The sequence below is a fragment of the Salvelinus namaycush genome, chromosome 18 (genome assembly GCF_016432855.1).
Source record: "Salvelinus namaycush isolate Seneca chromosome 18, SaNama_1.0, whole genome shotgun sequence".
Taxonomy (NCBI): domain Eukaryota; kingdom Metazoa; phylum Chordata; class Actinopteri; order Salmoniformes; family Salmonidae; genus Salvelinus; species Salvelinus namaycush.
The window spans coordinates 4,496,634-4,511,425 of NC_052324.1; the positions used below are offsets into that span (position 1 = coordinate 4,496,634).

The 14,792-nt window shown below is 41.4% G+C and overlaps 1 protein-coding gene across 1 annotated transcript in view; it reads left to right on the forward strand.

The window, feature by feature from the left end:
• The first annotated feature begins 5,125 nt into the window (after positions 1-5,125).
• ccser1 (coiled-coil serine-rich protein 1) overlaps positions 5,126-14,792 on the forward strand; it is a 106,470-nt gene continuing 96,803 nt past the window's right edge. Inside the window, exons 1-3 of the mRNA XM_039013150.1 lie at positions 5,126-5,295; positions 8,439-9,702; positions 11,273-11,466. Of these exons, the coding sequence (XP_038869078.1) occupies positions 8,460-9,702; positions 11,273-11,466 (1,437 nt within the window). The 5' untranslated portion in view covers positions 5,126-5,295; positions 8,439-8,459. The remainder of the gene's footprint in view (positions 5,296-8,438; positions 9,703-11,272; positions 11,467-14,792) is intronic.

The window sequence follows — 14,792 nt, forward strand, 5'->3', positions numbered from 1 at the left end:
GCTACGATGTAGGTCCTTTTTTGGACTACTTCATATTAGAAAAGTCTACAGAACTTACAGCCAGTTGTTACACAAGTTGTTGATTTGGCTCTTGAGAATCAAGAGGGGGCAGCGTTTCAGAACATTTAGATAGAAAATATATTATGCAAATCGACCAAATTCTCTGTCCTCTAGAAAAAGGTGTCATTTTGACTCTATACATTACTTTTATCTCGTTGTGAACATTTCACCCTACTGAATACACCCCTGGTCAGCTCTGGCTTTCCTACATGCGTTTCTGGACAGGACTATCTGTAGATCCAGTCATGTTTGTGTTTTGTTGAGGGTAAGGGTAATCGGTGTGTGTTTTCTCAGGTTTGTGGCCTGTGGGCCTTATGCTACCTACCTCCTATCGGCCCTGGAAATCCTTTTAAAACTATACCTTCCTCCTCGGAACAGGACTTAACTTTCCTTTGCAGCTTCCATAAATACATCACAATTTTATTATACCGTAATATATCAGCCTTTAAGATTGTTCATATCCAATAATAAACTGGAAATAACTTTTTTCATTTCAACCTCCATATACATATCTAGTGGGACATTTTCTGTCAAATAAAACCTAGATCTGCAATTTATTCTCGGAGTTTGTATCTGCTGTGAAGTTTCTCAAGGCTTAATAGAAATTTGGGAAATTGGTGGAAAATTGTAATTGGACCTAGATGTAATCATGTCTGACTGAATTTGTGAAGTGAGCAATTTAAAACTGAACATACACATCCCCCTTTCTGTGTTTGATGTGCTTAGGTCCATTTGAGTGTAGCGTTTCCTAGAATTTGTGGTGTTATTTTGTTGTTGCTTATCTGAATCCTATAAGGTCATGTTGAGTAACAACATAATCTGTAGTTTTAAACTCAATTCCTATTTACTTTAGAATTGGTGCGCATCATTTAGAGTAATTCTCTACCATTCCTTATAGGGCACAACACCTCTACCTGTTCCTTTTGGAATGACTGAAACACCTTTAAAAAGTCTATGCACTTAATTAACAGGTTCAGGGTTGTTTATTCATCACAGAATGCATTATTATATACAGAACAAACTGAATGTCTCTTAGATTAGGTGTTTGTGTTCATTTGCTTTTCTTGGGTCAAGTCACTGGTGGCCACAGCAGCTGTGTCTTTCACGGTCGATGTATGGTAGAGGTTTACTATATAGTGCGCATATTTTAGCGACATATCACTGCTAATTTTAGAAAAGGGAATCATATGGCTTTCAGTAGTAAGTTAAACCAAATATTCTGCAGACTCTCAATCAAATGGTTCAAGCTAGCACTTTAAACTGTAGCATGTATGCCTCTCGGCTGTGCAGGTCTGTATGAATTGGTGTGCAATATTACGTAGAATGCAGGAAATAGGCCTATTGTTTTCTCCTGTAAGTAATGGGATGCGATGTTTGCTTTCTGTGAGTATAATGCTTTAATGAACATGAAGCTTTGTTGGTCATCAGATTCTTGAAATACTAAGCTTTTTTTTAATTTGCTGTTTGTTGATTTGTATGAAATAAACTAGTGTTTTAAACCAATTGTTCTCTCTTTGTAGGTGTGCGTGTGTATTTATACCTAGTTGTTTTCACTTTTGAATATGGTTTTGCAAACAGAAAATGCTAAATGTTGATAATCCATGTCACCATATCACTCTACTGGGAATTGGGATAGCAGGGCATGGAAAACTGGAACATTTTAAGAAATGCATATGTAACCGATGTGAAATGGCTAGCTACTTAGCGGTGGTGCGCGCTAATAGCGTTTCAATCGGTGACGTCATTGATGATGTTGACCCGGATCACTGGTTGCTGCGGAAAAGGAGGTCGAAAGGGGGGTGAGTGTAACCGATGTGAAATGGCTAGCTAGTTAGCGGTGGTGAGCGCTAATAGCGTTTCAATCGGTGACGTCACTCGCTTTGAGACCTTGAAGTAGTGGTTCCCCTTGCTCTGCAAGAGCCGCGGCTTTTGTGGAGCGATGGGTAACGATGCTTCGTGGGTGACTTGTTGATGTGTGCAGAGGGTCCCTGGTTCGCGCCCGAGGGGACGGACTAAAGTTATACTGTTACACATACACACAGATTCCTCTTAAAGCCATGTACCTTTTCTCCTCCCCTCTCAGACCACGATCCAGCCATCATCATCATATGACGCTACTGCCTCTACAGATAAGGTAAGATTATCTACCCTTACAAAAAAGTCCTAAAGACCTACACAGTTACTAAACAAAGGCAACAATTCCTGCAGGAATCCTGTATGATTGATTAAATTCTGCAGGGAATATTTGATAGGACACCTGCTTAATTGGCCTTATCCTGCAGGAATTTAAAAGATCCTGCACATCCTGGCCAAAAAAATGACATGATATTCCTACAGACTCAGCTTAATCCTTTCAGGAGCAGCCCCCCCCCCATCCCCCTCACCTGGTTGTCTAGGTCTTAATTGAAAGGAAAAACTAAAAACCCGCAGACACTCAGCCCTCTGTGGAATGAGTTTGACACCCCTGCTGAAAGGAATCTACTTCTGAAGGTCCTGCAGGTTTCTTGTAGTTCTATATTTTTTTGGGGTGCTATTTTGTGCAAATTGAGATGTTTAACAGTGTTTTGAGTAATGTTGTAGTTGGAAACAGTAGTTGGTACCAGAAGACTGCAGCAGAGGACCCATTTCCCCAGACTGCAGCAGAGGAGAGGACTGAGAAGGCGTCAACCCTTCATCTCTGTAAGGCAAGGGGAGATTCTCAATTGGGAAGTCAGTCCTCAACTCCTCCGTCTTCTCCTCCATGACCCGGAAACGATAAGTGGTCGAGTGCTCGAGGCGAGTATCAATTTGTTAGTAGATGAACAGAGGAGCCTGTTCACCACCTCTATTAGCTGATGATCAAGAGTATCCTTATGACATCTAGCACGGAAGTAAAAAAAAAAAATCAGCCACAGCTTTTTTCTCGAAGGAAAAAAGCATGCACATATTTCAAAACGATACATTACTTTAGCGTTTTAGCTACTTATTATTTTATCTATAAAATGTCTTGCACAACTAGCTAAATTTAGTTTTTATCGCTTTGCAAATTTTATTTGGGATTCCACTCCTGTAAAAGTAATTTGCCTGGTGAGTGGGAATGGAGGAGTCTCATTTCATACAAGCACATGTTTCCTCGCCTCAGCTCCTCTACCTTTTTCAAAGCAGGAGAGAGAAGATATGAGTCGAGCAAAACCAATTGAGCTTCTCCCTAGGTCGCCTTGGTGAGGGGGCCTGATGTTGAAAGACCCGAAACACCGAATGACCCCAAGTTACATCCCTGTGTCCAAGAGCATTGTGAGATGTATCCAATCAATAGTACAGATAAGAGTAATGGTAGCAAACTAAATGTAATACAGCACGTGGAAAATGCAACACAGCAAAAAAGCCTATGCAATTATACACAATGTGCACAGTAGGCTAATCATATTCTATGAATATGCTCTTTCATGGGAGCCTATGTTTGGTTTCCTGACAGGGCAACGGGGTGATTGAATGGCGGCACACCTGCAATTATGGTAAGCTACAGAACAGATGGCATTAAATAGCCTGTAACTTACTGTTCAACTGTTGTAGCTATGTTATTGCATTTTGATCAATACACAAGGTCAAATTACATTTGACAAAGAAGTACAATTTTTGTAAGTGGCCATACTGTTACTTGCCAGCATCATCAGGCCAGCAATTGGTCCAGCGCATCACCTGCTTCATGAGGATGCTGCTTAGTCGTCAGGGAAGAAGGGGTGCACGCCACGCATGCTCGTGGGCTGTGTAATACGGAAGGAGGAAGCAAAGAGATTACATTAGCGTCAAGGCAGCAACATTACGATTTCCGGTTTTTCGATTGTGGCTTCAAAATAAAAGTGGTACAACGCTATGATCCGAAATCAATCATTTTGCAGCTTTGCATAGTGACTAATGTTAAAATTAGGTTACAAAATTATAACTACATTGGTGAAAAAACGAATTACTACTTTTCATAAGATAAATAATATAAAGGGGACGACATTGAGAAATGGTTGGAGCATTCAATAAATTAATGTAAAGAACATAATATTCTAACATAACCTACTGATCTAGCACTATAGTCTATGGTGTTATTTCCTGGGGGACTGGTCTACATTTCAAACAGCACTTTCTACTACACACATTCCATTGGTCCCAATGCAATACAGTGTAGTGTAGGCCTATAAATTACATATTGGCTTATAAAGAAAAACTATTATGAGCTGATGCAAAAGTGTTGTTGGGAATACTCTGTAGGGTCTGTAGAATCTATATATGGTGTTATTTCATGGGGGACTGAGGTCTTGCATTGGGACCAATTGAATGGGTGGAGTAGAAAGTGTTGCTGGATATTTAGACCTCAGTCCCCCATGAAATAACACAATATATAGATTTTACAGACCCTAGTGAGTAATCCAAACTCTACTTTTACTTCGGGACCTAGAATATTTTGCTCTATATAAGCCAATATGTATTTAGTGGCAATCAGTAGCTAATACAATAACAAAGCTGCACCCCACCATTGTTTAGGGGAAAAGCGGAGGTGTGGGCCTGGAGAAATTTAACCATTCTTAAATTCATAGACAGCTATGGATGCATGTATTTGACTGTCAATGATATACAAATTATAGTGTTAACCATGTTTTAAAGCTACATTTACTTTGTTTATAAACATTTAGAGTAAAACAAGCCTATACGTTGGGGTTTGATGGGGTACAATCATTGAACTAAGCTCATGAGGCATTTATAAGTTATAGTCTTCAAGAATCAATGGGTACATATCATGCATTTTTAAATCCAAAAATGGTTGCAGCAACTGCTTATTGCTTCTTTTATTATACAGTGTATTACATTGGGGGCATTTATTTTACCTTGAACGTGTTTTAAAACCCACATTTAATGCACATGTCATAAAATATGAGTCATTGTTAATGTTTAGACAATTATGTTTTCATATATCATGAATCAATACAGGGTTTGACACTTTTCTACTATTACGTGGTGACTTTTATTTTTTTTAAATCCAAAATTCCGTGACCCGGAAGTACTAATTTAGTGTAGCTGGTAGAGATTATACGTCATTGAGGTGCATTTGTGCGATAGATTATTAAATCAACCATGCTATGCAGCCACATGAAAATCTTACAGATATAGCAAAACTATCAATATTCAAACAATAGAGGTTTGAATATATTCAGACAAGCTTCGTCTGTCATTGGAAGGAGCAGCCTGGACATTGGAATTCAGTTGAAGGTAACACGTTTCTGCTATCTTGACTAGCAAACTGCGGCTTCTTCGCCGGGACTCGCGCACACATGCATGCACCTTTCTTTTCAGCCAAAAACACAGCGAGATTTGAGTCGTCTGTAGTTTTCGTATTATGGCAGTATTTGGTCCTAATTACTTGCCCGGACCATGATTTGCCCGTTCCATAAATAACATTGAGATTATGTTTGGACGTTGGCATTTACAGCGTTGACGTTTGACAGCTCTAGCTGCTATCCTGCATTCAAATATGGAAGCTAGCGAATGTAAGGAGGTAAAATTGGTTTTATATTGGATATTCGGTTTTCTCTGGTCAATGGCTATTAAGCCAAGCATGCCATGACTATGAAGATGGTATATTCTGAATCAATTTAGATTAAAAAAAAATTGGTGGGTGTCTTTCAATCTTCAGTAGCTGTTACGCAAAGCGTGCTATGACCAAAACAATTATATATTCAAGAATCAGGGGAGAATATGTAAAATAAAATAAATCCACAGTTATTATTTAGAAAATGTGTTGGATTTTTTTGTTGTCGCTTTCAATCTTCAGTTCAATTCAAGGCATGCCATGACTATGAAAATTATATATTCTAAATCACGGGAGGATGGACAAAAATTTACTTTATATTTATTTACATTGCTTAGTTTTTCTTGTTGTTTATGGTAACATTTACATAGTTATGGCATGATTTGTGTAAGAGCTATTGATGATTGAAAAATTGAAAATAAGAGATTGACAAAAAAAAGCATTTTTTTTTTTTGTCCATCCTCCCTAGATTGTGAATATATAATTTTCATAGTCATGGTACGCTTTGTCTAAGAGCTATTGATGAGCGAGAACTAAATATCCCCCGAATATCCAATATCTTTTTTTTTACCTCTGTAGCTAATGTTAGCTAGCTGGCTAAATTCATAGCAAGGTGACAATTTACTAGCTACCTCATGATGTTACTCCAGATTACATCTAGTGAGTTATCAAGATACCCACATTTAACATTTTAATAGTAATGTGTACAGCAGCTGTAGTTTGCTACATCATATACACCAGTGCAACAACTGTCAGTGTTTTTCAACAGTGAATTAGCTAGCTAGGCTAGTAGTCATATTACTCCATTACCTTTTTGGAAGGGATTTTTGTGGCATGATTGACAACATTACCTAGCTAGTGCATTGCATTCAACTTTAGACCTAGTTAGTCTTTTAAAGATGAGATGATGTGCCTATAGCCATGTTATAACTCCAAAGATGAGGCTTTTTACACATTTTGAATTATTTATAAAGGCATTATAAAGAATACAAATTGGTAAAAAGCCATATTTTTTGTCATCATGGCTAATGTGCCTAGTGAGATGATGCATAGGTCCTGCATTCCATGAAGACAATAGCATTTATAGTACAGTATCTTTTTGTTTGTATTGTTACGTGTTTTAATTTTTTATTCAGTTAAGAGAAAATTCTTATTTACAATGACTGCCTCCCCCGGCCAAACCTGGATGACGCTGGGCCAATTGTGCGCTGCCCTATGGGACTCCCAAACACGGCCGGGTGTGATACAGCCTGGATTCGAACCAGGGACTGTAGTGACGCCTCTTGCACTGAGATGCAGTGCCTTAGACCGCTGCGCCACTCGGGAGTCCGAGTGTTGTCAGAAAACTCCTGTCACTTTCGGGTTGTTCCATTTGATTCCAACAAAGATTTTCTATTATATTGACAAGATAGTCAAGTAACCGCTCTAACAATGGAAATGAATGTCCTCAAAGATGGAAGGGAGGTGAGATCAGATGGGACTCTTCTAGCCAATGAAAGAGCAAAAATATTTTTATATGACAGTGGTTCCACACATTCCCATGACAAGGGAAAACTATTATTTGTATTTTATTCTGTTATATTCCATTATAATGTTACTATAAAATATGTGTGCTCCAATCAACTGGGGTGCGGTCAAAAAGTGATTGAAATCAAATGGAACCACCCATCCTTTTGCACACCTTGGTTCTTCCATGAATTGAGAGCTGTAGAAAGATTTTTCATGCCAAGACATTACATTACTTGCCTAGTAGGACACGTGATACACAGTAGCATTAAAAGTAGTGCTCTGTAAAGGGCTTAGGATGCAATTTGGGATGCTGTCTATGGCATGTTTATGTTGATTTCATTTTGAAATCAGAAATACCTCTCCCCCCCCCAAAAAACAGGTTGTTATTCACCAGCACTGTCAAGTATGGGCATGACTGAGTATTAATTGCTTGTGTGATTTATTAACATTGTTTGCCAAGTAGCTTATTATAATAAAATGTATTTGAGATGTCACTAATGTTAGGCTGATAATATCGATGGCCTCCTAGTTCTAAGACTCTAATGCAGCTTTTGTACTGTGTACGCAATCTTTCCAGTTACACTTAGCCTAACTTGTGTTGAAATTGACTAGGCTTATTAGACATTCATATTGAATCTTCAACTCCAAGTGAAAATAGACCTTACTATCTCTGGTTTTTCTCTGTGGGACTTTGCTCCATCCATGCAATCAGTAACGCGTTGGAGGTAGCCTATCTCTGTATTTTTCATAGAACTTCTTCGTTTGATAATACCCCCGTGGGCCATTTTTAGCCGGGATATGCAAAACATTCTATTTGAATAGGCCAAGATAAGGCTATAGTAAAGTTAGTTATTGTTTTATTTATGAGGTATTGTGTAATTCTATACATGTTGTGTGATCCATCATGTCTAATGGCTTATTCCAATGAATGTATAGCCTTCTCTTAATTATAGGTTTCCGGATTTTTTTCCCCTCAGTTTTAAATTGAAATGTGTGACTGAGGACAATACTGTAGGCTGCTATATAGGTTAGATTTGTTGCATTGAAATGGCTACTTGGCCTATTTCTTCTATTTTGTCACTCTAGACAATACCATGTCTATCTATCTTACAGAGAGTATAAATATAGTACACTATATTCACACATTTTTTTTGTAGATTACATTACGCTTGTAGCCTAATAGTTTCAGTAGGTTGTCAAATGGTACTTTTGGAAATGCACACAAGGAAATGGACAGTGCATCTTCAGACTGATGGTTGTGGTGTTTGTTGAGGTTATGTGGTTTCTCTCTGACTGTGTCATGTCTGTTTTGCAGAGTGACTGCCGCTGAACCTTGATGGGCGAATCAGGGTCGCGCCGCTCCACGCTCGTCTCCAGGCTGCCCATCTTCAGGCGGAGCATAAGTAAGAGGCAGGACTCGTTGCCCTCCTCCCCATCCTCGGCCGGCGTGGGCAATGGCGTTCACACCTCGTCCCCCTCCAGCACCAACTCCAGCAACAGCAGCACGGGCAAGCGCCGTAGCCTGTTCCGCACACCCTCCATCAGCTTCAGCAGCAAGAGGAACAGTGAGCCGCCACGCATCCAGACCCCTCCTCTGGACCCAGCCCAGGACACCAACAGCAGCCAGAACAACCCTCCGCTGGGCTTCCAAGATGGCGCTGTGCTTCCACGGGCCAAGACGCGCCACTCCTTTGGCTTTGGGGGCCACCGGCAGAAAAAGATCACCCGCTCGCAGACTGAAGACTTTGAGAAGGTGACCTCCACGGCCAATAGGAACGTGTTCATCAACTGCATCAGCTCAGGTACCAACGAGGGCGATGACTCGGGGTATCTGGATGACTTCAGCGGCGACAGCAAGCGCTCGTACAGGCAGAAGAAACAGCTGCTGCCCAAGTCCTTCTCTGCCCACCACCGCTTCTCCAAGAACTCTGAGCAGTGCAAGCCCCCAGTGGTGAGTGTAGTGCCGCCGACGTCAGGGGGTACCCCGGGCTCGTGGCCGGGCGAGCTGCTGGGGGAGAGCTCCCTGCAGTCGCCCATTTTGTCTGAGGACCGCACCACGGCCCTCACCCCCTCCGAGTTTAATGTCCCCATCACAGAGGACTCTGTGTCTGAGGTGGACGTGCTGCTTGCCCCCAGCCTCGCCGCCACGCCAGACAACTTCAGCCATGTCGTCTCTACCTCCCAGGTGATCTTCATGCCTGCCCAAGCTGCCACAGATAAGCCCCTACTGCCAGACACCAGCACCGCAAACACCACAGAGTCTGAGACTGCAGTCCCTGTCACAGAACCAGCAACAGCTGCAACACCACCAATGCCACCGGAACAACCAACACAATCACAGGAAGAGAAGGAAGAAGGTGAAGAGAAGGAGGATGTTATGATGGTGGAGGAGGTCAGACCAGCGCAGACGGAGACTAGTGAGAGCGAGGCAGGCCCAGTGCGTAGTAAAGGCTACCATTCCAATCCAGAGCAGTCTGAGAGGAGGTCCAGGAACACAGTGCTCATCCAGGAACCAGGCAAGGGAGCGTGCTGCGGTAGACATGAACCCAGGTCATGTCACCTGAGGAAACCCCACACAGGTAAGAATTGAACAATTAATTGAATAACATGCGGAGTACTGATCGATCTCTATGCGATTGACTCATTGATAATACAGAGGAGGCGCATTGCTCTTGTGAAAAGCTAATTGTAAATTACTGACATGTATACTGAACAAAAATATAAACGCAACATGTAAAGTGTTGGTTCCATATTTCAAGAGCTGAAATTAAAGATCCCAGAAATATTCCATATGCACAAAAAGCACAAATTTGTTCACGTCCCTCTTAGTGTTTCTAATTTGCAAAGACAATCCATCCACCTGCCAGGTGTGGCATATCAAGAAGCTGATTAAACAGTGTGATCATTACACAGGTGCACCTTGTGCTGGGGGCAATAAAAGGCCACTAAAATGTGGAGTTTTGTCACACGATGCCACAGATGTTTCAAGTTTTGAGGGAGCATGCAGTTGGCATGCTGACTGCAGGAATGTACACCAGAGCTGTTGCCAGAGAATTGAGTGTTCATTTTTCTTCCATAAGCTGCCTCCAATGTCGTTTTAGAGAATTTGGCAGTATGTCAAACCGGCATCACAACCACAGACCACGTATAACCACTCCAGCCCAGGCCCTCAACATCCGGCTTCTTTACCTGCGGGATTGTCTGAGACCAGCCACTCGGACAGCTGAGGAAACTGAGGAATATTTCTGATTTAATTAAGCCCTTTTGTAGGGGAAAAACTCATTCTGATTGGCTGGCCCTGACTCCAAAGTGGGTGGGCCTATGCCCTCCGAGGCCCACCCATGGCTGCGCCCCTGCCCAGTCATGTGAAATCCATAGATTAGAGCCTAATGAATTTATTTCAATTGACTGATTTCCTTATATGAACTGTAACTCGGTAAAATCGTAAAAATTGTTGCATGTTGCGTTTTATATTTTTGTTCAGTATATTTTGGCCAAAGTGTTTGCACACAGTATTGCCTACCACCGTTTGAGACTGAATTTGTGTTTTCGGTCACCTACAAATAGACATTTTCTGTTCAAAGTGGTTGAAATTTACACTGCTTTCACATTCAGAAGGCAGAGGTATGGTCTACTGGTTTTGGGCAGTGTTAGGCTATCCATAATGATTAACACAGCACTGTTATTGTTCATTTCTGATGTAAGCCTATTTCTTGTCTGTCTGTTGCTTAGGTTACTTTGTATTGGTGATAACACGTAAGTAGTTATACTTGCACCTGAAAAGTGTGCTCCGTGATGATGTAGATCTATAACCCAAATTCAATCAATTAGTGAAAGTAGCCTTATTCCCTCACTATATTGGAAAAATGCCTTTACATTAGTGTAAAGGTCATCTAAAATAATTTATTTCCATAAACTCACCGAAGCTGTTGTTGCAAAACACTGGATCGCTTCCAGCCCCAAGGCTTGTGATAGCCAATTGATTGTTTGCTTGTTTTTAAGTTTTTCCCCCACCGTGTAGTCTGCAATTGTTTGTCTGTGTCGCATTCGACAGTCTGCCTACTCGTCTGTTCGCCACTTTTTTGCCTAGCTCCCTGTCTCCACGTCAGCAAAAATATTATCACGTGTCTTGTGCTCTGCCCTCCACAGTGTCCATGTGCAGCAGCAGCGCCAGCCCCTACCACGAGGTGATGCGCATGGAGCGCCGGCTACGTTCCTCCTCGGAGGGTGCCGGGGGGCCACGGGGGCTCCACCTCAACCTCAAAGAGCCCCATTGCACTGCAGAGGGGAGCGTGCTGCTGAAACAGAGGACCAACTCGTCGTCCTCCAAGCTTGGCAGCCTTGTACGTGTTTACACTACACTACAGTACAGCACAGTTACACTAGGATTACAGTAGAGGACAGTGCAGCAGGGGAGCTGGCAATGGTGCTAGCGGATCCTCACTGTAGACTAAATAGCTTAGTCCATGGCCGCATCCTTCTCTGGATTACACTCTCACACGGGGATAACAGCCCGCCCTAAATTAAACAGACTAATCATCTAACTAACTGTGCTGCAGATCAGTGCAACAGGACAGCAACTTGTCACTCAAGGGATTGCGCCTGCCTCCTTCCTGTCTGGCCACTCCAATCCACATGCCTGCGTAAACACCCATGCTTTTGCAGTGAAAGTACTCATCGTGCAATGCAGTGGTTCCCAACCAGGTACTACAGGGCGCCACCGTGTAGAGCAAAATTCAGTTGGTGGTACAGTAAACAAAAAAGCTTGGGAACCACTGCTGTAGTGCACCACATTTTTCAGGCTTATACTAAGATCTATTTCATTTTCGAGGTGGCTCGACAACCCTCATCTTCCATACCCAGAAAGGAAAGCACATGTGAAATACGTGGGGCTAAGTCTGCGGTCGATAAAATCTAAGTGGCGGCAGACTCTGCAGTCTTGTTTTTTGCTCTGGTGGAGAATCGTGAAGTGTGGCTGTAGGATTGTATTACCAATTTAGTCTCTTTTTGCCAGCTTCTTTTTAACTTTGTGGGAATAACAGAAGGCAATCCAGTGCGACGAGTAGAGCTTCAGTGAGACGCTAAAGTGTTCTCCATTGTCTGTTGAGTAGGTTTGTGCTTTCACGAGCAGTCAAGGGTGATGCAGAGGTGGACTAAAGTATGTTTTCTGGACAAGTACAAGGCAATACTGGGAAGATAATCCCTCCCTTCTCTGTGTCATAATTACAATACACTCAACAGCCAACAGGATATGCCTGCTCTGTCTTACACTTTGGGTACAAGATATACATATAATCATTCTAAACTGGCAAAAGTGCCTTTTATTTTATTATGTTCGGTACATGTATTCACTTCATACGACATGCTTAGAGAACCGTGTGGATGTTGAAGGAACTAGTAAAAAGAACCATCATACTGTACATCAAGAGATTGTTAACCAACCCATTTTTCAAAATATGTGGGAATTGTAGTCTCCCCTGGCCTGTAGTAGACTGGTAAGGAAACATTTGAGTACTTATTTGAGTGACACACTTTGACACTAATCTTTTGTGTGAATGGGAGCAAACTAAGTCCATTATTATCTATATGAATAACCCCTCCTTAACTCTCACGAGGGGTGTATTATTCACTAGGATCCAAATGGGCCAAACTGGGAGGGACCTACTTGAATTTGTCCTGTAGGAAACGCTTGTTTTATTACTGTGCAAAATGTTTTGCTATGGTGTGCGCTAATTAGGACTGACCCTATTTAGTTGTCTGGTCGATTGTTTGGTCGATAGGCTGTTGGTTGACAATATATATATTTTTTAGTTGAGCAGTGTAAAATATATTTTAAATGATGGCACACGAGACACCTGTCAGATTCATGCCTGTCTGAGTAGACATTGCAAATGGCACACCAGTATCACCGGTAGTATATTTACCGTTAATTACCATAATTTCTAATCGACAATATTTATTTGGTTATGGTAATTTCCTGTTAATGCATTCAATATATTATTATTACTGTCTTGTCTTTGTAGGAGTGGACACGTAGTTTGCAGAGCGCACAACCTAGGCTACACTTATGATAAAAAAAAGTAGTGGTTTATTTCATTCCATTATCCAGTTGTCAATTTATTCATTGTCTTTTGTTTAGAGCGCTCCTGACAATCTTGAGTAAGGACGTGCACCAGATTACGCATAGAAGTAGGCCTAGGCTACCTGTCCTGTGTGCAAATGTAAGCTTATAAATGTGCCCATTTGGGGATCTGATACTATTTCTGATTGACTTAACTCACCATCACTGTGGAGCTTCTCAAAGTAATGTTTTCTTCGCCTCAAACAGCGAGTCAAGTCTGTTTTTACATCCATTGATAATGACAATAGTTCCTCAACAAAGTCTTTAGAGCTCTCTCCCTTTCCATAACCACTCAGCATGAAAGGGGGAAAAATGTCATGCTCTGATCTGGTGGAAACATCATAAAATAGGCCTACCTGATTACTTGTTATCCCTTGTGCAAATAGCTTACAGCTGTGTCTGTCCTGAGCTCACTGGCGTGGGAAACTAAGGGCCCGGAATATTTTATACAATGTCGCAAGTTTGCTAGCACGAGCATCTGGCCCGGACCAAGTTAATAGTTGACACAATGCCTCTCGGTCAACCAATACACCCCTGGAGTCTGGACCTCTGCAACGGCACATTTTTCTCTATTGGTCCTCTTGAATTAACTCCACAGGCACAAATGTATAATATCTACTGACCCAAAGTCTTTCTATGTGCAGAATAAGAGACACCTGCTTATTCTGAATATTTTCCATATTACTGAGGTTGGCATTGATGAAATAGATCCTTGTTTTAACGAGCAACAGTTTTTAAATCTCTATTAGCATAAAGTTACTCACTCAAACATTATTGCTCTGTAAAAAAGGTCAGAGCTTGCACAGTGAAGGAGTTTTAATACACATCTATTACTAGGGGATGACATTAACACGCTAATTTAGCTCCAAATGATGTATATAATAGATGTAATTTTACAACAGTGGGTGAGGACTGACTCCCTGTTCCAATAACTATTACTTGAGAACACCTTAGTTGAGCATAAGGGCTATATTACCTCTTCATAAGTGGAGGCTAATCATTTCCTTCAAAGGTATTATACTTTATGGAGATGCTCTTACACTTGACTTGAGCTTGACATTTAGGGTCAGTTTCCCAGGCACAGATTAAACCTTCAATTGAGAATCTCTATTGAGAATGCTTCTTAGACCAATAATAGTCTTAAAGGGATACTGGCTATTAAGAACGGTATGACAGTGGACAACATGAGCTTTGTTTGGACATAATGACACTGCCTGGTTCTGATTCACATTGATGTACCCAACTTTAAAGGGATACTGTAGAGATTCTGGCAACCGTTTTTCTACTTACCCTAAGTCGGATGTACTCGTGGATACCATTTGTATGTCTCTGTTTGCAGTATGGTGACGACACCACTAAAAAGTAATTACAAGATGAGTAAAATAGGTTTCTTTGCCCATTAACATATTTTGTTGGAAATGTGGTACACTACGGTGACATTTTGGCTAGTTAGTAGTACACATCCATCTTCCTGGAATTGTGTGATTTACCAGTGATAACTGCATCACATTTATCTCTCAATGTTATCCAAATGATATGAAATCCTTT